The sequence below is a fragment of the Leuresthes tenuis genome, unplaced genomic scaffold (assembly GCF_036924035.1).
Source record: "Leuresthes tenuis unplaced genomic scaffold, fLeuTen1.0.hap1 SCAF_15, whole genome shotgun sequence".
NCBI classification, from domain to species: domain Eukaryota; kingdom Metazoa; phylum Chordata; class Actinopteri; order Atheriniformes; family Atherinopsidae; genus Leuresthes; species Leuresthes tenuis.
In genome coordinates, this window is record NW_027325369.1 from 25562076 (window position 1) to 25589755 (window position 27680).

The 27680-nt window shown below is 41.2% G+C and overlaps 1 protein-coding gene across 4 annotated transcripts in view; it reads right to left on the reverse strand.

The window, feature by feature from the left end:
* Positions 1-27680, reverse strand: part of LOC140269880 (AT-rich interactive domain-containing protein 1B-like) — a 166003-nt gene that overhangs the window by 36589 nt on the left and 101734 nt on the right. For all 4 annotated transcript variants that reach the window (XM_072364891.1, XM_072364892.1, XM_072364890.1 and 1 more), the window contains exons 5-6: positions 14896-15196; positions 923-1003 (exon numbers count right to left, since the gene is read on the reverse strand). In XM_072364891.1, coding sequence (XP_072220992.1) covers positions 923-1003; positions 14896-15196 — 382 coding nt within the window. The remainder of the gene's footprint in view (positions 1-922; positions 1004-14895; positions 15197-27680) is intronic.

Below are 27680 nucleotides of genomic sequence, written 5' to 3' on the forward strand. Positions count from 1 at the left end.
AAGGTTACCACATGAGACTATGATTTAGAGTAACACTTTAAAATGCTACTTCAAAACATTTTTCAACTAACATGCCATCTATAACCATTGTAAATGAGTCATCGGTTTTACCGTATTCCAATTTGAAAATTATTTGATATCATTAAATCACCTTTTTTATTAATTTCCCTTACCACACTATCTGTAATCACATTAAAATCATTCCCCAAACCAAAAATATATACTTCTCATCTTGCAAATACAGGAAATGTAATATTTTAGATGCTGAACATCATTAATATACATATAAAGAAATAGAAAAAATGTAAAAAAAAAAAGATAAAGGATGAAACATAATGCTCAGCCCTTTTGTCTGTTTTTGTTTGTACCCAACTAAAGTGCAACTATCAAACGATCGAGCTGATTTCAAAGGATAAAGTTTACTGGCGTACCATTGTAAAGCAGTGCGGTTCTTGCGGAACTGGTTTTATTGAGTCAGTAACGTCAAATAATTTGTCTACATCAGTGTATCTAAAGTCTTGCACTGACAGACCTCATTCAGACTGAAAATAATTTCCATGACAGCCACTGCTATTCTCTGAACTTTGCCAACATGCAATTTCTGTTTTATCTTTGCTATGCTCTGTAATCTTCAGTGGTGTTTTATGCAAAGAAACAAACTTTTTCCATTTGAGTCTTGTTTTGAGTCGATAATGGACAGTGTGGATTTTTGAAAAACAGAATTTCTGACACTATTTTCGTGCAGTGTCGTGTACGAGCTGGGTCCTGTGAGGACATGGTGTGCAAGTAAGTTTTAACCAAAAAAATAGCTTTGCATGAACACACACATTGACTTTTCCTTGTGAACATTCCATCTTCCCGATTCCCTGCCAAGAAACAAAAAGCTTGCCTCTGGTCATCACTCACATATACATAGACTCACCTCTCTCCTGAGCCATTGGCGAGCGTGTGATCGGCGGGTGGGCTCCATCTGGTCCATTTCCAGAGCTCTGAGGGGTTGAACCTGCAGAGCAACATGAAGTCAGTGTTTGAAGATTCATGTGACATGAACTCTGTGGATATGATCCGATCCCTGAAAGGAAAGCTGTCACATTAAATCATTTGTTTGAAAGTGAGGTCACCTGAAAATAAATTTATATGTTTTCAATCTGCTTTGATAGAAAACTGAAGAAAACTACACAAACTGATGTAAACAACCACTTTTATTTTTCTCTCTCTGCATTTCTTTCAGTGGCACAAAAGTAGCTTGGTTCAGTAAGTTTCCTGTAATTTCACTGACAACAGACACAAAGGCTTTGCTTAGAGGGTTTAATGCCAAATTCAGCCTTAACAGACAAACATAATGTAAACTTGTTTGTGGTTGCAAATTAGCGAAACAACAAACGCACTTCCAGAGGACATAGCAAGTCATCGGACCTGATGCTACTTCCTTGTGTAAGCATTAAAACCAGAGTGACCCCCTAGAGAAAGCCTGAGCCATTTCAGGATAATTGATTAGGTGGCTGTGCGGGTCTTTGGGCTGTGCCTGTTCCATTGAAATCCAATAGTGAGTTGAGGGTCTGATTAGGACAATGGCAGACGGAGACTATGGTGGATTGATTTGGCCTGGAGGAAGGAGCGAGATGGCAAATTAACCTTTTATCTTTGGATTCAGACAGGAGACAACGAGGAGAGGAAAGGACGTGAGGATTTCAGACTGATCTGCTTGTAAATGCTTATTGCTAAGGTGGACATTTCACTGTTCAATATAATGAGATCAAACTTAAATGAAAAGCAGCAAGCCCAGACATCAGGGGAATATATATGTTCAGTAAATACAGTATAAAGTTGGACTTGCCTTGATAAAAAACAGAAATATGTGGCTAATGTTATTTTTATGAAGTACAGTTATAGCACTATAATAATAACACCATTATGTTGCCACAGTGATCTCAAAACTTGACAAATATAAAGCCTGGTACTATAGAGGAAACAATTCACATTATTCAATTACTCAGTAGAATACGTGCTATTTTGAGAAGTGCGTTGTGTGTGTGTGTGTTATGTGTCCACGCCAGCAGTAATACATGACTGGAGGTGACACACTCTCCACATAAACAAACCCAATTAAGTCAACATAATTGCTTTGCATAAAAATGCATAAACAACATTTCCATCCACCCACCGCCTCCTCACACTCCAGCACGCAATACGTAGCATACACAGACGTAAAAGTAATTGCACAAACAAGTGTAAATAAACACACCAAAGCACACAAGGATGCACACATAAGAGCACAGAGGCACATAAGATATGTACTGAAACATCCACACACTCACACACACACAGACCCCCCGCCTCACACTTGAATAGATCCAGCGGCGCTGCTTCAAAGAGAGAATATTCGATTAGTTAGTCTGTCACTGTGTTGCGGGAGGGAGTGAGAAACATTAGTATGCAAACGCTGAAGCAACTCTGAGATAACACAAGAAACACTGGCTATGGGTTTTTATGTGCGCCTCTACCAGCAGTGGAAGAAATAAGTAAATGTAATACTCCATTACAAATTATAGCTCTGTATTCAATACTAAAAGTACCTGTAAGTTGAGAGTAAAATAGGTTATTATGTGCGATGGCTTTAGTATCACATATATACACTCCATATATGTGTGCATTCTCATGTGTTCTGCTCTGGTACCAGTGTATCTGGGCTCTGTTGCAGTGTTAAAGTAGCACGTGTTTGTGTGTCTGACTGAAGAAGCCTTAAGCTTGTTGTAAGGGGTCAAGGCTACTTGTTGCCACAGGGATAGAATTAGCTGCAACACAGGTTCAGATGGGGAGGTAGAGAGGATAAAGGATGCCAGCAGCAGTTTGCTGAACCCTTAAACTATGGAAATCGACCCTACGTTAAAGGCTAGCCTCTGTGTGAGTGTAAGTGCGTGTGTTCAGGGATATGTGCCTGGCACCCGCTCTGCTGTCAGACTCTATTTGCTTCGATGGTAGTGGCAGTAGTTTGTACTGTGTGTCTGTGGGTGTTGCCAATGTTGAGGCAGGCATGAAGAACAATGCACTCTATGCCCCACTCCCCTCACAAACTCATGTAAACTGTCACCAGTGATGAAATTACAGCAAAGTTGTGTGTGAGAGACAAAGAAATAAAAGGAAGGAATGAAAAAAAACCTCATCTGAGGACCAACCTGAAAAAAGAAACTAAAAAGTAGATATATTAGTGTAGTTGAGCCTCCTTCCTTCTCCCTTCTTTTTTGCCATTGAATAAGGAAACTTTGCACACTTTGAAATTATTGCACTGCCAATTACTGTCAAACAAAGCCTCTTCTTGCATTTTCATATCTTCCCCTCCTCCTTTGCCTCAATCCTCTTGTCTCCTCTCTATAATTTTTAACAAGGTGCCATTAAATAATTACGTCCAAATAAAACAAACAAGCTCCACAGTGAGTCCTGGCACTTTTAATCCACACTATTAATAATTCATAGGCAGGATCTCTGACGTGCATTTCTTCTTCATATGCTGCCGAGAAAGAGGAGAGAAGGGAGAGCTAAATGTCAGCAGGAACTGACTGTATACCTCTCTTGCCCGCAGAAAGATTGTCTTTACTAGCCATGAATAAATATGTAAAACAAATAAATTATATGGAAATGGTTCCACCATGCAGGGGCAGATGCAGATCCTCAACTCAAACTGTGATGCAGAAATGTGCACACTTACAAAAGTCATGCTATTATTACTCTCCAACATCAAAAACTGTTACCATATTAACAACATTTAGCAACAAAGGCTATCTGCACCACAAATGATTCACCACTAACAGGAGAAGTGGAGAAAAGGAAATACATTTTGGTGGTCTCTGTTACACTCTTCAATTCAAAAGTTTAATGTAACAGAACACAAGATAAAAAAAGAGGGAAAGATATCAGCAATGATCTTAGAGTAGCAACTGTTGCTAGCCTTCAATTTGAGAAGGGTTATAAGGTTAAAGGAGTCCATCATTCTGAAGAAAGAAAGATGATTCACTAGTGGAAAATGTTCAAGATTGTTGTCTATCTTTCCAGGAGTGGATATCCCAGCAAACTCACCCCAAGGTGGCGGAAGCTGATGATTTTGGCTTGTTTTGCAGCCGCAGGACACATTATTGAATCAACCACAAACTCCGCTGTATACCAACTTATTCTAGAGTCAAATGTGAGGCCATCTTTCTGACAGCTAAAAGCTTGGCTGAAACTGGGTCGTGCAACAGGACATTGATCCCAAACACTCCAGCAAATCTAACACAGAATGCCTGAGAAAGAAAAGAAACAAGACGTTGTAGTGGCACTATCTCAGTTCAGATCTCATTTTGACTGAAATGTTGTGGTGAGACCTTAAGAGAGCCGTGCATAAGCAAACGGCTGCAAACCTCATGCAGCATAGCTATAAAGATGTGAGAGACTGAAAACGTCATATAGAAAACTATTACTACAAGTTATTGCTGCTAAAAGTTATCAAATCATTGGGTGAAGTCCCCTCTTTCCCCAGCACATTGTATGATTGCAACTATTGCTCCACAATTAATAAAACTCATTGAAGTCATAATAAACTTTCTGTACAGGCTGTCTTTATATTTAAATGCCACTTCACAGAATCAGGCATGAGTTGCTCTTAGAATACACATAGTCTGTAGTGTGTATCAGGTATTTTCTGGCATTTTGCATCAAACATTCAGCTCCCATTGCTATTTTTGGGCATGTTTCGCTCTTCTCTCATCCTTATTTTTTATGTTTAAATGTTACAGCTGTAAATGTTTTTTTTTTTTTTTAACCAGGAATTTTAGTGCTCTTAAATACAAATATATACATGTATTTCCACATTCTGTATTGTTTTAGATAACTTTGACTAATAAATGTGTGTCATTGAATGTGTTTTTTTATCTAATTGTTCCTCTTTTTGCATGTTTTGCTGATCATACTGGTGTTCCCACAGGTGTTTCACTACAATTAGCACCAGTAACAATCAGTGGTGTTCAAATATATTGTTGTCCTGCTCTCCATCACCCTGCCTCTTTTTCCTGTCAGTAATTTACACCTTTATGAAAAGCCAGCTCCGCACATGCACATTAACAACTAAAAAGTGAACAAAACAAGTCTGATTACAAACAAGCCCTGTTACTCATGTTTATAAAAATACATGTTTATATATATATCTTTAATTTAAGACATTGGAGATCAATGATACGGAGTGCATTTTCTTTTAATTCATCACAGTTAAATAGTGTTTCATAATTAGATGTTTTCATCTCTAAGAGGTCTGACCGCAATGGTTGAAAAGTTTGTCCTTAACACTGACCTGTGAGGTTTGTCCAGTTAATGGAGGTTGAGTAAAAACATGCTGCATGAAAACTATAAGGCATTGTCAAGGGTGATGCTTTGCAGAATGCAGCTGAAGATTCAAATAACTGTTACTTCCTCTTTGTAAAAAGCCATTTAGCAAACACCTCCAATTTTGACTCTTTTCTTACGACACAAGGCGGCAGGGCTGAAAGTAATGAAAGTTCATTGCATTTTTTGGAGATAATGCTCCTCGCTAAAAACCCAATACACACATTAAATTTCCCTTCCACAAGGACTGTTGAGGTAACCCCGAGTCTCCTTTGAAGAGAGGGAGTGTGGTCTTTGAAGATTTTTTTCATCATGGTTTCAAACGCAAATGCTGGTTAAGTTCAAAGCCGAGGGAGAACACTTGTGGCCATATTTCTATTTTGTTTCAGGGCCCCAGAAATATGGAGCTCGGGAGCTACTGTGTGTGTGCGTGTCTGTGCGAGTGACATTGATGGAGAAAAAGCCAGTCAGATATTCAGTGAAAAAAGACTTATTGAAATGGTACGCGAGTGAGTTAGCTGCCGTGTGTGTACACGCTTGCAAAAGTATGCAGATATATGTTTACATAAAGACAGAGTAATGTATTTGCTTGCTTGCATGAACACACACGCATGTACACACACACTCACTCACTCACACTTACACAAACTTTCCAAGCGTTTCTCAAAAAAACAGACCCCCTGTAGCAGTGAGGGCCATTTTGGATAAATTGAGGTAAGTACAGTGAGGACTAATAAACTGGCATAGAAGACAGAGAAAGGGCTGCTTCAGCACCATCTCCTAATACAACCCTTAGGCTATAAATGTGCTCACACCTGCACCACCCAACAAACACACGCCAAGGTAATACCCCCTATTTGCCATGTCTTTAGGGGGAAGAGGCAGATAAACAGCAGGCTACAATAACGGTGGTTTAGATCTCAATGGGTGCAAGTCAATGCCTCTCCAAGCTGGGGGCTAATGCCAGTTAACTCTCCCTGTGGGGGATGAACACAGGCCTGCAGTGGCTCGCAAAACAAGCGCTCTCCCAAGATCCTCATTACTTCCAACGCTGAGTAGCAACTGTAAGTAAAGCAAAACTGCAGCTTAAGCTAAAACAGAAAGAGAGGGAGTGATGGAGCAAGAGAAAGCAAGTAAATAGGTGTTGGGGAGGGAAAATAATTGCACGCTGTGCTCCGGTTAGGGTTTTCCAGTCGGACAGAGTTGGAATGGGATTTCTCTAAATGGCTAACGCAGCAAGCAGGTGCCTTGTTCTCACCCCCTATTTTGGTCGGCGGTGTGCTTTGTGAATATAATGCCTGCGGGGAGGGCATTTTGCTGTTTCACTTCAAACACGAGCAGCCATCAAGAGGAAGCAAGTTCGAGGAAAGTGGGAAAAGGGGAAAAGAGTTGGGTGGATGGTGGTGTGGGTGGTGATGTGTGCTTGGGAGGGAGAACACAAAAAGGAGGACACAAGTAGAGAAAAAGAGCTGGAGGAGAGATGTGGGGAAATGAGAGGGAGGCACAGAGGCAGAGATGGGGATGGAAAATTCAGCCTTGTTCCTCGGTGGGAGGCCTGTACCGCAGCAACGCTCTGAGCGAAGAAAGCAGAGACAAACAGAGATGGGAAGGAGAGGGTGGGGACGAGGGAACGTGAGACACAAGAGGAAACATAAGAGAAAGCGAGCATGATAAAAATAATGAGAGAAAGAGAAGGAGACGGGGACAGCCAGAGGCAGTGTTCCCACCAAGCAGCCTCTTAGGGAGTGGTGTGACAAGGAACTCGCCCAGTTCCACACACCCAACTAAACATTACCCCCACACTCTGCTGCTGTTTTCTTGTACTAACTTTCACCAGAAGCAGAGGAAAAAAAATCAAGTTTTAGTTGAGCATCCCTGTGGCGTTTTCTTTTGGAGATAAAAATGTGTTTTCTCTGTTGTCGAGGAAGTCATTTACTGACATTGTTTTCAAAATGGCCTCCTTTAAGAAAGTCTTCTGTTCCTTCTGGGCATCTATGCTTGAACTTTGGCCTCAGAGTTGAAGAGGAGTAGCACCATTGAACTTGTATTTTTTTGTTTGTGGGTCTCATTACCATAACAGAAATGGAAATGTTTTCTTTCCTTTTTTTTAATATAAAAACTGAGTGCAGTCCACATGTTAAGTTGGGTGATGTTGCAAAGGAGAGTAAACATAAAAGTGTTCGGGCGAGATTCGTTTAAGGACCCTTTAGCTACCGAACTGGACAACCTTCTCTGTCTTCCACTCGCCCTGACCTCCCTGTCCTTTTAAAGGCCCCGGAAGCTCTTGAAGCGAACCGCAGACAAACAGCTTAAACTCTCCCGAGCGCTTGCCTGCAAGCTCCTATCACCTTCTGAGAAGAAAATAAAAAACTTGGAGCAGCAGTGATAAATGGAAGATGGAGAAGACGATAGAGGAGGAGGGAAGAGCAGGCAGGCACTGTTAACTGGACCTCCAAGGACTTTGGTGAGAAAGAGAAAAATAGTGAGGAAAAACAGATAGAGAGGGAAGTATTTGTGATCTACAGCAGTAGAGCGATCAAGCTGGGATGTGGAGGAGTGAGGATGTGCTCTGTGTCAATTAGTGGCTACACAAGGTAAAATACTGCAGTTTGGCCTTCAAAGGCAGGTAGACACACAGGCACAAATCTGTCAACACAGAGAGGTGAAAATATACCCAATAACAGATCTGAAATTGAATTTCAGTATAGTGTGTGGACTTTGTGTAACTCAGGATAATGAGAACAAACAACATGATTACCATAATGATAGGTGCATAAAGTTACTGTTTGTTTCCTGAGGGTTTAAAATTGTCGGCTGTTTTGACAAAATTGAGTTTCATTGAATTTGATTTGATTTAACAACATGCTTATAATATTCCCTTCTTGAGTTTGGCCACATTTGCCACAAATTGTCAGAGCAGAATGTTACAGAGCCTAAATCAATGACTAAGACTATGACTAAGCTCACCTTAAATATCTTCAGGTGACTGTGAAGCCTCAGCTTGCGTCCCAGAGAACTTCCACAACTTTTAGATCCAGCAGTGTGCATGAAAACCTTTGCGTTTTCAGTGAACTGAACAACGTTAGAATGAATGGGTACTGAGAAATGAATGCCTGGACCTTGTACAAAGTAAACAACAGTTAGTCTTTCAGCATTGCAAGAAGTGGCAATTTATGCAGCCTCGCTGCTGAAACCAGTTAATATGGAGAGTTCATGGATGTTTATGAATATGTCGGTGCATGTTTAAACTGAAAAATGCTTAAATCATGTCCAAGTCATGCTTTAATGTCTACCACATCAGAAGGCAAACTGAAAAAAATGAAGTGAATTTAGGTATCTGGGCTTCCTTTTGAATGTCTAGATTAGTAAACTGATCTGTTTTATCACATGTTAAGTAGGAAAACATCGTTTTGAAAGCAATTTCTGCCTGTGATTCTACAGTTGGACACAAATGTTAATTGAATTTGGGAACTGGCAAAGACTGGGGGCTGTGTGGGCGTGGAAGAGAGATTTCTGCTGAAAAGGGAATAGCTCAGAGCTGTGGATGTGAAGGACAGCAATTTCTTGCAGCAAATTTAGTGAGTGCTGAAATTTGTTGAGGGATTTTCCCCAGCACAGTCTTATCATCTCCCTGCTATCAGAAACAGTGCTTCAAGCTGATGACAGCCGAGTTTCTGTGCTGTGTTTGCGGGAAGTTTGATGTAATATGTATCAGGTTCAGCCTGGTAATGGATATGTCTTCCACTCATTTTTGGGGAAGTGACAGTCCTGCTAAGGCTGACAGAAAGAGACAGCACCCTGACAGGCTGTACCTGGAGACAACTTGTCAAACCAGCACATGTACACACTCAAACCAAACAACAAACACTGTAATCTCAGACCAGAAACATACAGGAAATGCAAAGTTTTAGAACTCGTGTATTTGAATAATCATCTAGATGCTGGTGTCAACTTAACGGTGAACTTTTCCAGGGCTCCTTTTTTCTGCACTTCCACTAAATGACCTCTCCTCTCTCCCACAGCTCACAGCCACTGATGGAAGCTTTCACACCACTCCAGGACACCATGCATCTGAATGAGAGAGAAATGTCTGCTTGCGTTGGCCCTCATGTCTCATGGAAGGAGGAAAATATTCTGAGGATGCTCTGAATTGCTTTGGAGACACTGGGAGAAAGGAAGTTTGCGCATCTTTTTGTGTGTGTGTGCACATACAAGGTGGAGGATGGGGGGGGCGCTGGCGGTTGAGCAATGTGATTTCTGCTCAACTGTCACAAATCTAGCACAACAGGAAAATCAATTTGGCCCTGTGTGTGCCTTTTTGGCTCCGGGAGAGAATCCAAATAGCAAGGCGAGGCCCGGATAATGTTACAGTGTATTGGATTTGCTTCATGGAGAGACAGAAAGAGGGAGAGAGAGAGAGGAGGATGAGGAGGAGCAGCGAGGAGACGAGGGAACCACAGGCTTGCTGTGGTGCTCCGACAAGATAGATTTGTGCAAGTGTATAGGTGTATGATAGGCTGGCAATCTGTCAGTACACCCCTCTTTAACACTCTCACTGTCTGACTCTTTCTTACACTCTCTCTTTCACACACACATTGACAACACTGTCACTCATCCATGTGACCATACATGCAGCGTTAGTTTATAGAGACAAAATATATGTGAAGTGTCAAACCATGAAATAAAATTGTTACAGGTATATGTGTTCTTTCTTGCTGCTCTGTATGCTTCCCCCGCCTTCTGGTGTGTGTATCTGTGAGAATGTGTGTGCCCGCACATTTGTTTGACAGCCAGGTGAAAAGATGACATAATGAAATTGCTCTCCTCTGACCGCTGTCAAGGGGAACGTGTGTGCTCATCCATGTGACATGTCGCATCACTCCACTGCGTGAGCCTGACTGGTGGCAGACTAACACACAAACATATACATATGTATGTGAGCACACACGTACAGAAAGCTTGGGATGACATTCCCTTCTCTTACATCTAAACCTTCAGTGATTGGTTGCCAGGAAAGCAGGGAATAGGTGCAGAGATTTATTGAAAATGTTACAATATAAATGGAAATACAGTGTATATGGGGAAAAAAATTCCAACGAACATGAAATTCAATATTAGTTTTTTTTCCACCTTTGTTCTTCAACACAGCCTGAACCCTCTTAGACAATATTCCCTGTCATTTATTTAAGTAGCCTTCAGGAATAGTTCTCCAGGCTTCTTGAAGGACATCCCAAAGCTCTTCTTTGGATGTCGGCTGCCTTTTGTTACGTTCTCCATCAAGACAATCCCACACTGCTTTAATACTGAGGTCCGGGCTCTGAGGAAGATTGACCCTCCATAAGACCTGTTGCCACTGATTTTCAGTCCACTTATTGTGTCATTTGGCATAGCTCAACCTTTTCTCCCTGTTTCCCTTCCTTGAGAAGGACTTCTTGACAGCCACCCTTCCATGGAGACCATTTCTGGTGAGGCTTGGGCCAACAGTAGATGGATCCACTGAAGGTCCAGATGCATCTCTCAGGTCCTTTGTTCGGGCTTGGTTAAATTATTTTCTATTTCTCAAAGACATCTCTTTCAGAAGCTATTCATCTGCTGTAGTTAATATTTTAGGCCTGCCACATCTTCTTTTGTCATCCACTTGTCGAGTTTCCTCAAAAGTTTTAAGTACAAAGTGCACACCATGCTGAGATATGCTGAGTTTTCAGCTAATAGCTCTTTCAGAATCATCATGTTGGTATAGACATACTATGTGTCTATCAAACTATGTAATCTTAAGTTTTTTCAAAGATACAACTAAAGACAATGGAACAAATTATGTGTCTTTGTGACAAACATCTGTATCAGTGGTGCTAGAGATACAGTTAAAGATTAGTTCTGTCTAAGTGGTCTTTTATGTGTAGACTCAAGACTGGTTCATCCCTTAAGTTAGTTGCCTTTTTATACTATAATGATACATACATCAGTGTTAAGTGGCTTAACAAACAAACACATACCTCTGAAAATGGTCTGGTACAAGGACTGGACTGAAAATAAGTGAAATAAGTGAAAAAGCAACAATTTTGAAAGGCCTTCAGAAAGCCTGAACAAATGAGAAACGAATGAGAAATTCTGACTCCTCGGAGGCAAAAAGTGAAGAAATGAAGACCTTTACACAGTAATGTAACTTCGCCTGTTTGCATAATTTAACTTGAAGGCTTTTGTGCAAAATCTTGCAAATATACAACAATACTCATGCATACACTTAAGATACATTCATGTAATGCCATAGCAGGTAAAAATGATGTTGAACATTATTTGTGTGTATGGCAATGGTTGCCCAAACTATCCACAGAACATGTGGTGACATTTGCAGCACAGTTATTGTATATTTTAGTCAAATAGGGTAAAAAAAAAATCAAACTACCTAAAATGTCATTGCAAACAACAGATTTTGACAGCGGCTGAAGAGCAGAATCCATTTCAGAAAAGCCTGCAAATCCAATTTCACCACTGACAGCAGCCTTAATAGAGCAGAATACAGCACAGAAATGTTGTGTTTTGACTGTTGCTTGACTGGAACTCAAATAACTGCAGATGAGTTCCTCACACTAATTAAATAGATTATCAATGTTTGTCTGATTTTGTTCACTGTACACAACTTATTAAAAAAATAAGAGTTTTTTTTTATGACTGCAGAGGCAACAGTAGCAGGAAAAAACACAATACAGCTTACAAACTCTTTTCACTCCTCAATGACTGGTACTGAAGTAAAGCGACAACATTAACTAAAGTGTCCTAACTTGTGATGAAGTGTTACACAGTGGAGCGTTAGTAATCAGATGTATGCTAACCACATTAGTTCTCCTGTGTCTCTCTAAAGCTGGCTGCTCCTTGATCTAATTCAAACTGATTGTAGTATAGTCTCTAAAACATGCCAGATGTTACTCACTGCTCCATGCTTTATCACCATTTATTTGGCATGGTGAATATTTTTAAATATTTTCTTATTAATCACGTCCCAGCGATCGGTTTCGCCTCCCATCTTTGCCACCTCATTCCAGATTCTCGTCATGAATCTTGGCACGAGCGCCTGAAAAACCCCTGTCCCAGTTTTTCATTAGCGTCAATCACTCCAGTAAGCGGCTGAGAGGAAAAGAGGGCGAGGAGGAGGAGTTGAAATCGGGATCTCACAAGAGACACTTTGCCCCGCCTCGTCAGAGTGACTGGCAGGCCTGAGACGTGCTGATGGGTCGGTCAGCCACTCACTCATGAAGAGAGGTGGCAAGATGACATGGAGGCCACACACATGCACACGTACAAAAGTGTTTCTGGTAAATAAAATCCTCATTAGTTTATGAGGCCCAAGGTTTACCTAAACGGTTATGTGCTCTGTGGCCTCAAGAGACATACAAACATATTGAGAGTTGTCTAATATTCTTGTTTGGCCTTCCGTATCTTAGACAGGGTTACAAATCTTACCAGAGTTCCTGTATTATCAGTCAGTCTCAATCCATTAACACTCAGACCAAAAAGGAAATGGAAAGTGGACTTTAACGTCAGTGCGATTCAAAGGTAGTTGGGAGACAAGACTCTATTTAAATGTAGGTGGAAGTCTTCACAATGCTGTGATCAAAGACTTAACAAATCTTTTCAATGCAGCCAAAAAGACATGAATGAGACATGTACCATAAAGTGCTCTGACTTTTGCTGTTATGTTCTTCAGCTGTCTGAATTATGATTTCTAATGGGTCAGAGATATCAAAGTTTAGACATGAAGGATGGATATCATTTGGTCTTCTGCTGCAGTGTCTTCTCATCTTCATCCTCTGAGCAAACTGTCAAAATGGAAATTAATCTGGATGGATTATCCAGTTGGAGTGGAAGATGAGGGAAAAAGGGACAATATCAAGGTTTGAAACAGCGGGCAAAAGTACTGTTTTTCACGAACTGGTAAATCTTGAGATTTTGAGTTATTTTGCTACCTTGACATGTCTTTCTTCAGATAATTGAAAAAAAGATTTTGAAAAATACACATTTGATGAGTTTATTTTACAGACAATACTGTCTGTGTGTGACTCAGCATCCCTCCTAAGTTTTGTTTTTTTCATAACACTGCAGCATCGCTGTCATTCAAGTTTTATAAATCTACTGTTCTTAAGGCTTTTTTCAGAGATTTGTTTATATCTCATTTACAACCTGATATGTAAAACATTTCATCTAAAAAAACGTAGCAAAAATGCATGTTTTTCTTGCTGTTGGCGGTATTTTCTAATTTGTGAAGAGATAAATAGAGACATCCAGAGTCCCTCGGTTAAGATGTTTTATGTTAAGAAAATATAATAATATATAAGAACCTTGAACGTGGCTTTATCCAGTATTCAGATTTCTGTTCAGGAAATGCATGCAAATGTCGACATTTTTGACCTTATATCAAATTTGCATATCTAAACAGAAATTAGCAATGCAAAACAAAACAAAAAAAAATAGTCTTAATTTGAACTTTTATCCTATTGATCTTTAGTGTCTGGCATCAAAGATGTTACCTTTAAAGATCTGGACTGCTAATGTGACACTCAACAGCGTTACTTGCAATTAAATTAAGACACTGATAAAGATGAAGCTTTGTTTATAGAAGCTTCTCCTGCAAAGTCAAACACACTACATTTAAAGCTTGTTATGTTTTTATTTGTGGAAATGTGTATCTAATGATAGTCTACATTGAGGTCAGATTTCTACATGACCTTTTTAAAATCCTCTTTAAATGCACATATTTAAAAACAAATGAAAACATAGACATGAATGTAAAGGTCAAGAAGAAATGTGGGTGTGATAACTGTGATAGGCTTACAGAGGCAACAAGAGCACTGATGGTACTGGCATAAAGATACTCCAAGTGTAATTTTTGAACCGCAAAAAATCTAGAGAACAAGTTGAATCCTGATAAGGAAAAAAGTTGTTGTTGGGTTGGAACATAATTATTGGTTACCAGTTGGATCTAAAAGGGCATCATGACAACAATGATAGCAGGAGAGGGCAGGCCTCCACCCATCTGACTGGAGTTTGGAACAAAGTTGTTTTTCTAAGGTTCCCAAATAGAACTGGTGCGTGAACAAGAACAAAACCAGCTCGCTATTGAACAAAATAGTATTACGGCTAAAATCTGGTGGAAAAAACTGATGCCGGCCACAGCCCAGTCAATGATATCACAGCAGGTATTTCCATCAGTTGTCAAAGCCAATACATCTTACATGACTTCACAGACTGGGGTACGTTTCAAATTAGCTTTCCAGAAGCATCTTGTTGGTTGATTGTCCTACTTTAAATTTGCATGACAGCTGTCAGTCAGTTTTAAAAAATTCTCAGGGAATCCAACATGGTAGCAGGCGGTGTAAAATGTAGCATAATGTTTCATATCTTGGCACATCTTGTCAGTGATAGTTTTGTTTGTTAGTGATTCACCTAATACAATTATCATGCTCAAAGTTGCACCTCTTTATCATGTTGAAATCAGATTAACAAGATGCATGTGCACACATATTTTAGAGGCTCTAATGGCAACCCTACCTGGCGCAGTGGTGTTGGCAGAAGGTCCGCTGGCAGGAGAGATGGGTCCTGAGCCTGATCTGGACTGCTGGGACTGAGTGGAGCCTGCAGGGGAACCCACAGGGGAGGGAGAGGGTCCGCTTCTCTGGCTGGGGAGGTGAGGGGAGGTGTGAGGGGAAAAGGGGGACTGTCCCTGGTTACTCGTACCTCCCTGCTCCCCTTGGCTGCTACTATTGCTGCTGGACGATCCGCCAGCGCCGACGGCAGAGCCAAGACCAGCCTCTGTCCCAGTGGGGAGGTCATCAATAGAGCCAGACAGATCCTGGAACAGAAGACTCAGAGTGAGTATTTATGAAGCTCATCCAAGCATTTGATGAGAGCTGACATGCAGCAGGTGGGAAATTTAAATTTAAGCTCAAGTAAGCACATAATTCTCCCAGTGTACATTATGTTATCATGAAGCAGGACCACTGCAAATATTGTTGTCAAAGATAAAAAATTACGAAGGTAGAAATAAGAGCTGACGTATCTTTGACCCACTATATCCCTGAGAAAATATCTCTCTAGCCTGAGTGACAGTGGTGAATGTGCTTTTAGAGCACAAACATCCCACAGAAGAAACCACTACACAGGCTGCTGTGGTAAAAATGAATTATAATGGGCTTTTATTCAGACCAAGGGTGAGTTCATATTACAATTTCCTTTCCCTGTGGTGAACAGAGGACTGTGTGTTTATGTGTATGCGCACTTAGTAGGTACTCCCCTTTCTAAAATGATTCCAGGGAATCCCCTATAATATTGCTGACAGACTACTGACTACATAAAAGTGTGGAGCACGGGAGAAAGTAAGACAGCAGTGATGGAAGCAAATAGTAGACCAGATGTGAAGTGATGAGATTAAATGCGATTGGCTGCCCACCAACCACAAATCACACATTCACAGAACACTGGCTGAGCCTCAGCTGTACTTGATTTTGGAGGGAAGTCACCTGTAAGTGACCCCAGTTTTCTGGTTGGTGACCGCTTGGGGAAGAAAGGGAAGAGTTACAGGTGTTTGCCAGCTGATCCTGCCTGCTATAACAGGCCTGTTGACTCTCAGATTCTTTCCCACCTGAGCCCTAAGCAACCATCACTGTCACCAAAGATATTTGTCTGTCTGTGTCACACAGATTTTACCATGAGGTAAAAATTGGAAATGAACCCCGCTCTCTACCTAAAGAATCCTTGTTGCATATTTGTTATAATATGTTTGCAATGGTGCTGAAATACTGAGGCACTATGTTACTCAATTTACTTTGAAGTGGCTCCAACCCACATGAATAATATTATTTTTTATGCCTCAGTGGACAGGAGATTTGAATAAAATGAAAATTCTCATTCGCAAGGATTCAGTCTAAACATACAAGCATTACTTGAGCAAATATTGGCCAAAACTCCAACAGCTCTGACATAGTGTTACTTCTATGTCAGAGCAAATACTTTCCCTATCACACAAGCATAATCCAATATCACATAAAAAGGGAGACAGGCGTCTCCTATCTCTTTCCATCCGTCGTGCCTGGCTTAGCTGGTGGAACAGACAACCAAGCCAGTGTGGCAGTCTGTCCATGCCTGCTTGTTTTGGTTAATGTGATCTCGACTGTGACACATAAAGCCTTTGTTTTCCATCATGCTGCTGTGAGTGCCCACCCGCTCTGCTAGCCTGCCAGTCTGTCGCCTGGCATTATCTACCTTCGCTCCACTAAGCACATGGAGCACTTTCTTTCCTCTCTCTGTTTCTCGTTGTCTTCCTCACCCATGGTACCACTCCCTGTCTCAGCCAATAATGTCACCCAGTGCTCTGAGCTGAGTGATGTCATGCGCTGCTTCCACCAATAGGGCTGAATGTTATTTTTCGACAGACCGGCTGCCTCGGGAGCATGCTATTTGACATGGAAGGGTTACCATGAGTCAGTGTCGCCATGGCTTTTCCAAAACACTGGGAGCTAGTCGGATGTTTAGCTAGGTTGTTAACCTACAGGCTAATTGTGTGAATGGATGGGAATAATTGCATTTCACCTAATTGGGTACTGTTGCCAGCTTTTCCAGTGGCAGTTTAGGGGTGGGAAAATGTGTACCAGTAATTTGTTTAGAGGCAGTTAGGCTCATTTGGATTATACACACACTTGAGCACAGCTGTGTGGTCCAAGACTTAAAAGTAGCAGCGCTTCTTAACATGGAAAGGTGGGAAAGCTCAATGCCACAGGCTGTCAGTTGTAAATACCCCACAAACATTACAGCACGATACGTTATCAACATATGCATCCTTCTTTGATTCCAATTAATACCTGTTAGTGGCCACAAACCACTGTGCATGGGTTACTGCCTGATATATAGTCACGTGTGAAGAATCAAAGCCAGCTAACCAGTGAGGCAGGCACGCAGATCTCAGGATCCAAACGCCCAACAATCTGGTGCCCTCATCCAAAGTGGCCCAAATCCAATTTGTTTGGCTCGGGGCTGCAAATTGCTCTGTGCATTGAGTCTCCAAATAGCTGTCAACCACTCCCGCTCGGCGTCCTGTATCACTTAATTCGCTCCTGGAGCATGTAATTGTCATAATAAGAAAAATATTGAGGTGATAATAACCAGTTACTTTGAGATGCCCCCCACCCAACACAAGACACCCACACCCCCACACACACAGTCACGTATACACAGATAATGGGCCGTCTACACATTTTACACAACATTGGAGAGGCAGTTGCTCGTGACCCTTCACCTCGCTGGTGTTGGCGCCTGTCTGCACCCTCGTTTAGTGCTCTTCTGTGTGTGTGTGTGACAGGAACACAGGCTGCTGTGCTGTCACAGCAAGACATGCTTGAGCACTGATGCAGCCAAGGGGACAGATGATGCCCCCCCCACACACACAGAGACACAGTCCTGATCCCATTTCTCACTCATACTACTGACCGGCACACATATACACACATCCCAGCAGGGTACGAGGCATCAGTGTGAAGCAGGGAGCTGTCAAATCTAGCAGAATGTGGGTCTTTTCCCCTGACCATGGTGCTGATGTTGTCTCCTCTCACCACACACTGGGAATTAATCAAAGTTGCTATGGTAGAAGGCACTGAGAGTGTGTGTGTGAGAGATTGTGAGTGGAGAAGTGGTTCTCTGTCTAGACAGGGAGGAGCCAAAGATTGCAGCTTCCTATGGGCAACAGGAAGAGAAAGAAAAAGGAGAAACTTGCTAATTCTGTCTTTCTTCCATTCCTTTCTCTTTTTCATACACTCTCTCACACATCAAGTGCCTATTTTGTCTCTCTCTCTGACTGCCCCAGTCAGAGGCATGGCTGAGGGCTCTGCACCAGATGGTTAGCCAGCTAACAAGGGCCTGAAACACAAATGCAAATACAGCAACTGAGCACTGTGAGGGGTTGCACTCTAAAACAACCTCCCTTAAAGCTGCAAACAATCAAAACTTGTATTCTTTAACATCATTCAAAATATCTAATCCATTTAGGAATGTAACTCTGCATAGTGTGGTGTACTGTATCCTATTACTGACATAAAATGTTAACAAAAAAAGAAATTTCACTAAAAAAATCTTGAGATAGTTTTGGCCATAGAGACTCAAAGCTGGGCTTCTGATATAATAAAGATTGACTGAATCCTTTTACTAGAAATAATTGCAAGTTGTCAACTGTGTTAATGGGGACTTGTTCTGCTTATGGATAAGATTGTATTGCTTTGTTTAGATGCCACTTTTTTTGTGCAGTAAGAACAGGATTCTATCATACCGGATAGGACTGTACAAATAATATATACTGTTTTTTCTTTATCTCATGTCTTAAAACTGGAACTGAACTAAAATGCAAAAACCTAGATGTTAACCAAGCTAGTTGTTCAGTCCAGATATTTTCACCTGAGGTGAAAAATTTGCTCCATTATTGCAGTTCTCAAGCAGTATTCATACTTAAGATAATTCAACACACTTTGTTCCTGATTACAGTTGGTCCAAAGCAGCTGGTTCTCATTACACTTAAATAGTATCAGAGAGTTAAGGATTCAATTATTTCTTATTTCTAAGGACTTGAGCAATGGACTTTTAACACCACATATTCCTGCTTGACCCCAGCAATTTTGTGAAGCAGGGCCTGCTTGAACCTCAGGGTGCATTTGTTGTTTTAGGTGTCAAGTCAGCAAACTTTTTGGGTGTTTTAAATTATACTGGTTTTGATTTAAATTGCTTAAGGTTGCAATGTAATTACCATGTTATCTTTCAGACTTGCCCCAATACATTGATGGATTTGATCAGAATAATTCTGTTAACCAGATTTTTACCTTGTGTTCCACTAGTTAGATCTGAAGTTGGAAATATCGCTTTTTATTTCAGTCTCTTGGACCAAAATCTCCTTAGAATCAATGCACTTTAATGTTTTGAACATTTTTAAACCAACCACTACTTGTATTTTATACACTCTATATGTGTGTGTGTGTGCATATGACCTTTTTAATGACAAGAACTGTAAAGTTAATGTATCTTCTAACAGCAGATTGATTTGAGTGTTCAAAACTTTTTTTTAGTAGACATACAACATTCTTGATAAGAAATTAGCATACATTTATGAAAAAAATCTGCATGTCTACATGTTTAGATAAAGGACCCCTGTTTCAGCTGTTCAAGGGGAAAATTCATTATGATGTTACACACAGCTCAGGCTGAACTCCACTTCTTTTAATGGTGTACACATTATTTACAGAAATAACACCTCAGTGAGCTCAGAGGACAGTTTTATTCTCTGTTTCTCTTCTCTGGGTAAATATAATGATGCAAACTGTAATTAACTCCAATAGCTATCGTTTGTAGGCCTGAGGGACTGGTCTTCTTGTGGCAGCGCTGCACTCATTTATGGGCTCTGGCCGCTGTACTTTCAATCTTTATGGTGCGCTGGAGACTAAGAGGAAATGCTATTACACAAAGATATTTTTCTCTAAATTCTACGACAAACTGACAATTGAGACAAAATCCAAATGAAATGCCAAATGAATCTAAATAGACTTACAGACTCAAATAAAATGTCTGTCTGTGTGTTTTAAGGAGAGTTTTAATGCAATGCCCCATGCAGGGCACCGACTGTAATACCCTTCAGTAAGCTCTATCAAGCACAGAAAAAGGAGGAGAAATGAGAAGGAGCAGAGACTTTGTGAGGAGGATTTCACATGACGCCCTCATCATAATTTCCTTCTTTGATGTCAATCAGCTAGAATGTCGACCAGGGCTGGAATGATTTAATGATGGTGATAAGAACTGATTATGGTGGTGAATATTCTTACAATAACGTGTTGATCAAAATGTGCCCAGTTTTTCATACAACTGTTTTAATATTTTTCATTTAGCGTCAGTTTCATGTGAAAACGCATGTTGATGGAGTGTGTGTTTGCTAGACAGAGACTCTGGCATCTCTGGAGGGTCTTAGAAGTGAAGAGGAACAAGGCAGACTGCAGAGACAAGCAGGAGTTCTCTTTGCAAACGAAGAGGTATTTGGTATGCTTCAGGGTTGCCAAAAACCCAAGCACCCAACAGGCTATCAAGTATGTTAGAGCACCAACCCATGACCCTTTGCAGTGTACAGTAAGTTTCAAGGATGAATGTTTCGGTCTCAAGTGCCTAAAGTTTCCAACTGTTATTCATTTAAGTCTAAAAGCTTGAGTTGATCACTGAGAAACACAACACAAGAGAGACTACATTACAAAACCCTGCAATAAGAGCCGGTCAGAGTGTAAACCTGAATATTGACTAAAATCATGCTGCCATTCTAGCTCCACACTGCAGACACTAGAAGCACCCTATGAATTCAGTATGACTAAAAGAAACTAGGTTGTACTGTATGACATGTCCTCCAAATACATACAAAGGCAAAAAATCTGGAGGAAAGAGCTATTGTTGCATGCAGCCCACTCTCTTTCTTCAAGCCTGATTCTGAAAAATACTGTTTATAATGCATACAGAAATAAAACCACATGTTGGTAGTGTCTATAGGAAGCACCACATAACAGTGTGTTGGTTTGAATGGACAAGAGTTTGTGATGAGAAAGTCTGTGCTATTTGGAAGACAACACTGTTAAAAACAGCCCCTTTGTTTTCGCGTTTTGGAATAAAAGCTGTCTAAGAACCAACTGCTAAAGTTGTGCAAAGCGAAGCAACAGCAGCACTGAAAACCAAATGTGCTTTTCTTTTGAATTCTGCTTTTGCACATTAAACAAAGTCAACACAATCTCTTGTTCATACCGCTGCGTCTCGATAAAAAGAAAAGAAAGCGCTTCGTGTACTCCTAGGCAGCAACCTGAAAAGAACCTGTGAGTGGTCCTGGAGTCAGACGTAAGGGTCAAACATTTGTGCTGACACCTGACTCACGATTCCAATGGATTCACTCAATCTGGTGATAATGCCAACATCAACTCTGTCGCATTAGTAATTATAGCGTGTTGTAAGACAGGAGGCTCCCTGAGCGATAACTGCCCCGGTTCTTAAGCCTCCCGTAATGTGCAGATATGGGGAGGACCACGTTGAAAGGGACATTTGAGGCCTTATTACCCCTAAGCTGTTAAAGACGCTCCAGATCTGGCACTGCTTGTCTCCAAACCAGAAGGATTAGTGTTCAGTTTCACTATGATTCCCCCGATAATATGCCAAGCATGTGGCAGCTAGAAGTGCTTAGCCAATGGGCCCTATTTACTTAATACCCCCCACCCCCCCACCCCTCCCAATTTCCTGCAACAATAATGGCAGTTAAGTGATTTGAACAGCCAGCATCATCTTTTAAGTGGCTATATAAACAGGAGATTGACTCCTTTTTGAACACTGAAGTGTGAAGTCAAAGACGACACAAACCACCTGCCCATAAATTCCACTCATAAGTTTGCGTTCTGGCTAGAAGGGTTTATTTAAATTTGCTTTTACTTAACTTGGCACATTTATCGAAATAGAGTAAAAAGGCAGAGTCCATTTATTGTCTGAGCTGTTGAAACTTTCCAACGTTCATTAGTAAACAAAGGTTCTTGACACTTTAGCTTTTAATGCACATGCCGACTAATCACACCAACACACACACACACTCAGTGTATTTGTTCTGCACGTATTGGTTCCGCTAATGTTTTTATTTATGGCATTCCAGCATGACATCCTGCCATCCACACACCCCCTCCTCACCTCTCCTCTCACCCAAGAGAGAGCTGAAAAACAACACATGACATAGAGAGTGTGTGTGTGAGGGAGAGATGGCAAGAGAGGGGCAAAATAAAGAAATAAATAAAGGGCCCAAATTCCTCATTTCTAATTCAACTGCTCGTTCAGCTTAACCTCTCTCTCCTCAGCAATTAAAGCGCACGCCACATCCTTCACGCTGCGTACAGCCGAGGCTAAATAATGCAGGGGGCATCCAGCACCCGCATCCTTTATCATCCCAAATGACAGCCATTTGCATATCTCCCCAGTCAATTAGAGCGCGGCGGAATAATCAGCCCATAATTGGGGGAGAGCGTCGGTAATCACCCGCCCTGGCACACCGACAGGGCCATTGGAGGAGTGAGGGGGGAGGTTTTGTGTGGGGTTGGGTGCATGTATGTGTGTGTGTGTGTGTATGTCACAGGAAGATAGTCCACCCAAGTGCAGACTCCTCACTTCAAACCAACGAGTCCAAACAACCACTCTAACTTCTCCCTGGTTCCCTCTAATGTTCTCGATCCTTGCCTCTTCACTAATTTGCAAGTACCGGCTACCTCAGCCCGTTTGACTTCAGCATGTTATTTCTATGCAATATCTTTAATCAAAATGGGCCAGCGAGGGACTTTTATAGCATAAAAAGTGATACATGAGTGACAGGTTTCATTTCAGATGCCATTCATTCTCAAATGTTAATTTATTTCCATTTACAAAAACATGAATAATGACATCCTTTTCTGCTTTGCTGCTTTGTAAGCAGGATACAAGAATTCAAGATCATCAATGTCAATAATACATTTTATTTTCATGCTAGCTACTGCGTTCATGGATTTGTCAAAGGTAGCAGATTTTTTAGCTCATGCAATCCAGCTTTGCCTCAAAATTGACTTCCTTCGAAAACGACAAGGAGCTGCATGTTTTTTTGCCTGCTTGCAAGTCTTCTGTGAGAGCTATTAAATTCATATTCTGTTCCTTTCATACAGCAACAAAGCGTAACATTAAGAACAGCCAAGAACAATGGGAGAAAGAGTATGCTGAGACACCAGGGAGAAAATCCCCCGCTTGTCCCCTTTAGATGCAGACAATCAGAGTCGTTTCATGGGAAGTTTTCAGGGCAGCTTTGAAGTGCAGTATCTGCACAGCCTCTGTACTTCCTGCTGAAAGGGGAATGACCATTTTTGTCAAACAACATTTCCTTTAATACACTGTAACCTCCCATTTCTCAGATGCTTTGGTGCTGTCCTCTGAACAAGAAGAATGAAAGGACGACTTGAGAGAGGTAGAAAGAGTGGTTGACAGTAATGGGTGCGGTGGAATTGAGTGTGTATGTGTGTGAGGGAACATCAGAAAAACTCAGGCAAGGTTAGTTCCCATCTGTAGCTCCATCCTTTTGTGTCTCCCCAGCTGCTTTTTTTCCCCTCACGTCTTTGTATTTACTCTACCCAATCCAGTTCAATGTTAGCCAGCTCTGCCTCTGTGGTGTTTTAGCCTCACAGTAGCTTTGCAGAGATGAAACGCATGCCATTCACTTCTCCTTGATAGAAGTAGTGAGAAAAGAGAGAAGAGAGAGGAAGTTAGAGATTGGAAGGAGGGAGGTAAGGACAGCACAGGGAATGATACAGATGATTTTCCATGATTTAACCTGCACATATGACTTGGACAGTCTATTACAGACCAGGGGCAGACTTAAAACAATTGAAACTCAAACAAAAAAAAGTCCCTTTTGAAGAGAGGAATGATAAAAAAAAAAAAAAACACAACAGTGGCAACATCCTTAAGCAGCTCTCACTGTCCACAGGGGGAGGAAACATTGATTTCCTTTTTACTCTTTTTTAGGGGGGGTATCTTTCCCTGTTTAATCCCCAATTCCTCTACTCTCGGGGGATCTGTGGCATTTCCTGCCAGCCAGCCTGCCCTGAGCTGCCGAGACTTATGCATCACTGTCAAAATGACTTTGATCAAAACAGGGGGAGAGGGGGAGGTGGGGAGGTCTGGCTTGATCGTTGCATGGCAAAACTCTTCCCCCCACTGGACGTTCAGGCTGTCAGTGTGTTTGCTACGGTAATCCATCAGCCTGAGCTGCTGATCAATAAGGGGAGTGGTGGAATTTTGAGATATATCTTGTCGTGATCTGTCTACATTCAGAATATGATGCTGTAAAATTAAAATTTGACTCGAGGATGCAAAAAATCAGGAAAATTAAAGATTTGTGTGAGTCCTCCCTTTCCTCTACACTGTATTTTGATATTTGTTTGTTTATTAATTGTATTCAAAATGCAAAATATATGCATTTGATTGTTCCATCTGAACAATTTTTTTAAATATATACATTTGTGACAAATATTTGTGCAAAATTGCCAACAACTGACAGCTTTGTGTGAACATTTGAGCACTTTTAAAAAGCGTAAAAACACCTTTGGACCTTTGACCCTCCGGCAGTGAGCTGTTAAAGAAAAATGCCCTTTATATACATTTGTTATCATTCTTACATTTCTCAATTTTATTTCATGTATTCCCTATCAGGAAGGATTTTGGCATGCAATTAAACAAGTAGTCGAGGGACTAACAGAACAATAAAGAGTATGATTCTTGTTTCAGGTCAAGAAGTTACACATGTTCATACAAACAATCACACAGGGGGGTAGCAGCGCTTTCAGGACAGGCCTCGTCATCAACGACAGCCCACATGTCAGAGCGTTCAAATAAACTTTTTAGCGGTGAAAACAAATTGGGCTCACCATCAAAGAGACTTGAAAAAGCCATTTCTCTTTGTCAGTTCAAAAGAACCCCGGTTGGTAAACAGGCATGGTGAAAACACAGCGCAAGATATTGTAGGAGGTACAAACGGCCGGAGTTCCACCACAACAAAGGCAGAGGAGAAAGAGTGGAGGGGTGTAATTCATCACACACTCAACAAAAGCAAGTGTGACTGACTGACCATGACCAAAGCAACACAACAAAAAAAAAACCTTCTTCCTAATTGGAGAAGCTGTTTTTCTTTTTATTTCAAGCCCACTTCACCCATTGTTTTCCCTTCTTCTAATTTCTTGCTGCTCAGTTTGCCCCTGCCCTCTACGCTTCCTTCATGATATCCCTCTCTTCTCCTTTTTCTCCTTTCCTTTTCTTCCACCCATTTCTTCATTGAAAAAAAAGCATCTGACTTAAATTAACAGACAGCTGGAGAGAGACTGTGTGAAGGGAGAGATGAGGCTAAAGAAAAGGGGGTAGAATGGGCGAGTCTTATTATAAGACTGAGCAGGAAGGTTAGGAGAAGAACCTTTGGGTCCTTTATAGCTTGAGGGATTTCTTAACAGACAACCGTGCAGACATAGGCCTCGCTCAGCATACCATCTTTCCATCTACCTCAGGCAAAATCTCATTTGTCGGGAATTCGGCTATAGACCAGAGGATAGAGAGAAAGAGATCGAACGAGAGCAGCAGCAGCTGCAGATTGGAGCCCGCCCCTCCGTCAAGCCGTCATTAGCTATGCACAAGACAAACTGCTGACACAAAGTCACACAGCGTGCTGAGCAGAGGCTTGTGGGTAGGCAGGAGGAATCCATCCCTCCATCCCTCCACCTGTCTATCGACATCCCGGTCTCTCCCTTGTCTGCCTTCAGGTTTTGCAATTACAATCAAACGGCAGCATCCAGGCCCCGAAGCGCTGACTGACGGCTTGGATTAACCGAGATGTGGAGAGGCCTTGGGATGATGTGTGTGTCTTGTGCGTGTTTCTCTGCCTGTCAGCAGCTCTGCTTGTCCGTCTGTGTGTGTATACTATATTGCTTTGTATTTGCAGCATGTTTCAGGCTCAGCAGTGATGTTTGTCTTTCGATGTATGCGACTCTTCCCGTCTATCAGGTGATTTTGTCAGTACATTTGTATGTACAGTGTAGGTTTACATGCATATGAACAACAGGAAAGTGTAATGTATGGAATGATGCATTAGCATGAAAAGGAGCGTGAATCACGGCACAGTTACAATTTCAATTAAATCCCACTGAGCGGATCATTTGATTTTGTCAGCTGGGTTCTGAAAATGCATCAATAGATTTTTTTTTGGGTGTGTGCGTGCCTGGAATCCACATGGCTTCAAAAGCTGATAGATATTAATAAGATTCCAACAGCATCTTAACAATTTTAGACAATTAAAGAGTACGCTCAGATATAATTTGCAAAACAATACATTTCCAAAAATGCCTCTCCAATGGCACTTTGTTGCAAGCACTGAACAGTAATTTTCAGAACAATCTGGATTCTACATTTTGAAGATATAACACACTGAGACATGGAGAAATGTCATGAAAAGTGACAACACAAGCAAATCTAAAACTTGACAATAAGGAAAGAAGTCACAAAGCTGTCAGAAATAAAAGAACAAGCACACACGCATATACACCCTCTGAATTAACTTCACTGTTGCACTGCCACAGTCGAGCAGGCAAACATGCAACCATACAGAAACTGCTCCTCAGAAGGCAGCGAATAAAGTGTGAGGAACAAAAACACGTCAATCTGCTTTGTCCAAAAGAATCTGAGCTGCTCTACTGTGTCCTCTGTGGGATTGTTTCTTTAACTCTTCACTGCTCGACATTGATGTCATCCATCATAGATGACAAATGTGACATGACAGCTCTGCTTAGGAAGCTGCAGTCACTACAGATAGAAAACTATTTACAGCTTGTGCAGTGTGCAACAAGGAGAAGTTTGTCAAAACAAAACCACATATCTAAATCTCTGAATCTTGGTTAGTCCTGACAACAAAGTTAATAAACTTACAGAAGAGCAACCCTGACACCTCACTGCTTTGGCTTCATTTTTTTTTTTTTGCAGCATTCACCTCTGCCAGGAATCCACAGATTATCATATTCCTTTCTGAGAATTATGCTTTTACATTTTCAATTTAATATTTTCCTCAAAAGTTGTTTAGGAAAGTGGTAAATTCGCACATGAGGCCCTCAGGACATTTGAAATAATTGGATTTTTTTAAACATTAACCTATTTTGCAAAGATAACATGTGGCTTTTTCCCTAATTGTTTCAGTCTATCTTAGAAAGTCAAAACTCGGCATTTTACCTGGTCAGTAATTTTGAGTGTTGCATGTTTTTGTCCAAATACAATAATAGGGAAACTAGATAAAGATAAAGAGAAAAAACACACAAACTTGTAACACCTGCAGAAACATGTAAAGTCTACAGAATGCATATTAACACCACCCATAAAAATGACAACATGTACACATTTAGATTCCCAGTTCATAACAACCATCCATTTTGCATATTCACACTCTAATTTGAGAAGGAAAGTCACCCTGCATGCCCTGTCCCTGTCTGGAACAAAGGCCAGCTAACCAACCAGAACGTCCTCGTGAAGCCTGTGAGCCAATGGTCGCTGGGCTGTGTGTGCACGGATGTGTGTGTGTGATGTAAGCGCAGGGAAAGCAGAGGTGACAGCAGTGCGAGGCTGATATAATAAAAGCGGAAGATGAAACGCTGTCAGATGCTGCGGCGAGCAGCTCAAACGCCAGCAACGTTTGGTAAAACACACATGCGTCTCCTCCCAGACTGTCTCTTTTGCTCACACACTATCCCGCTTCT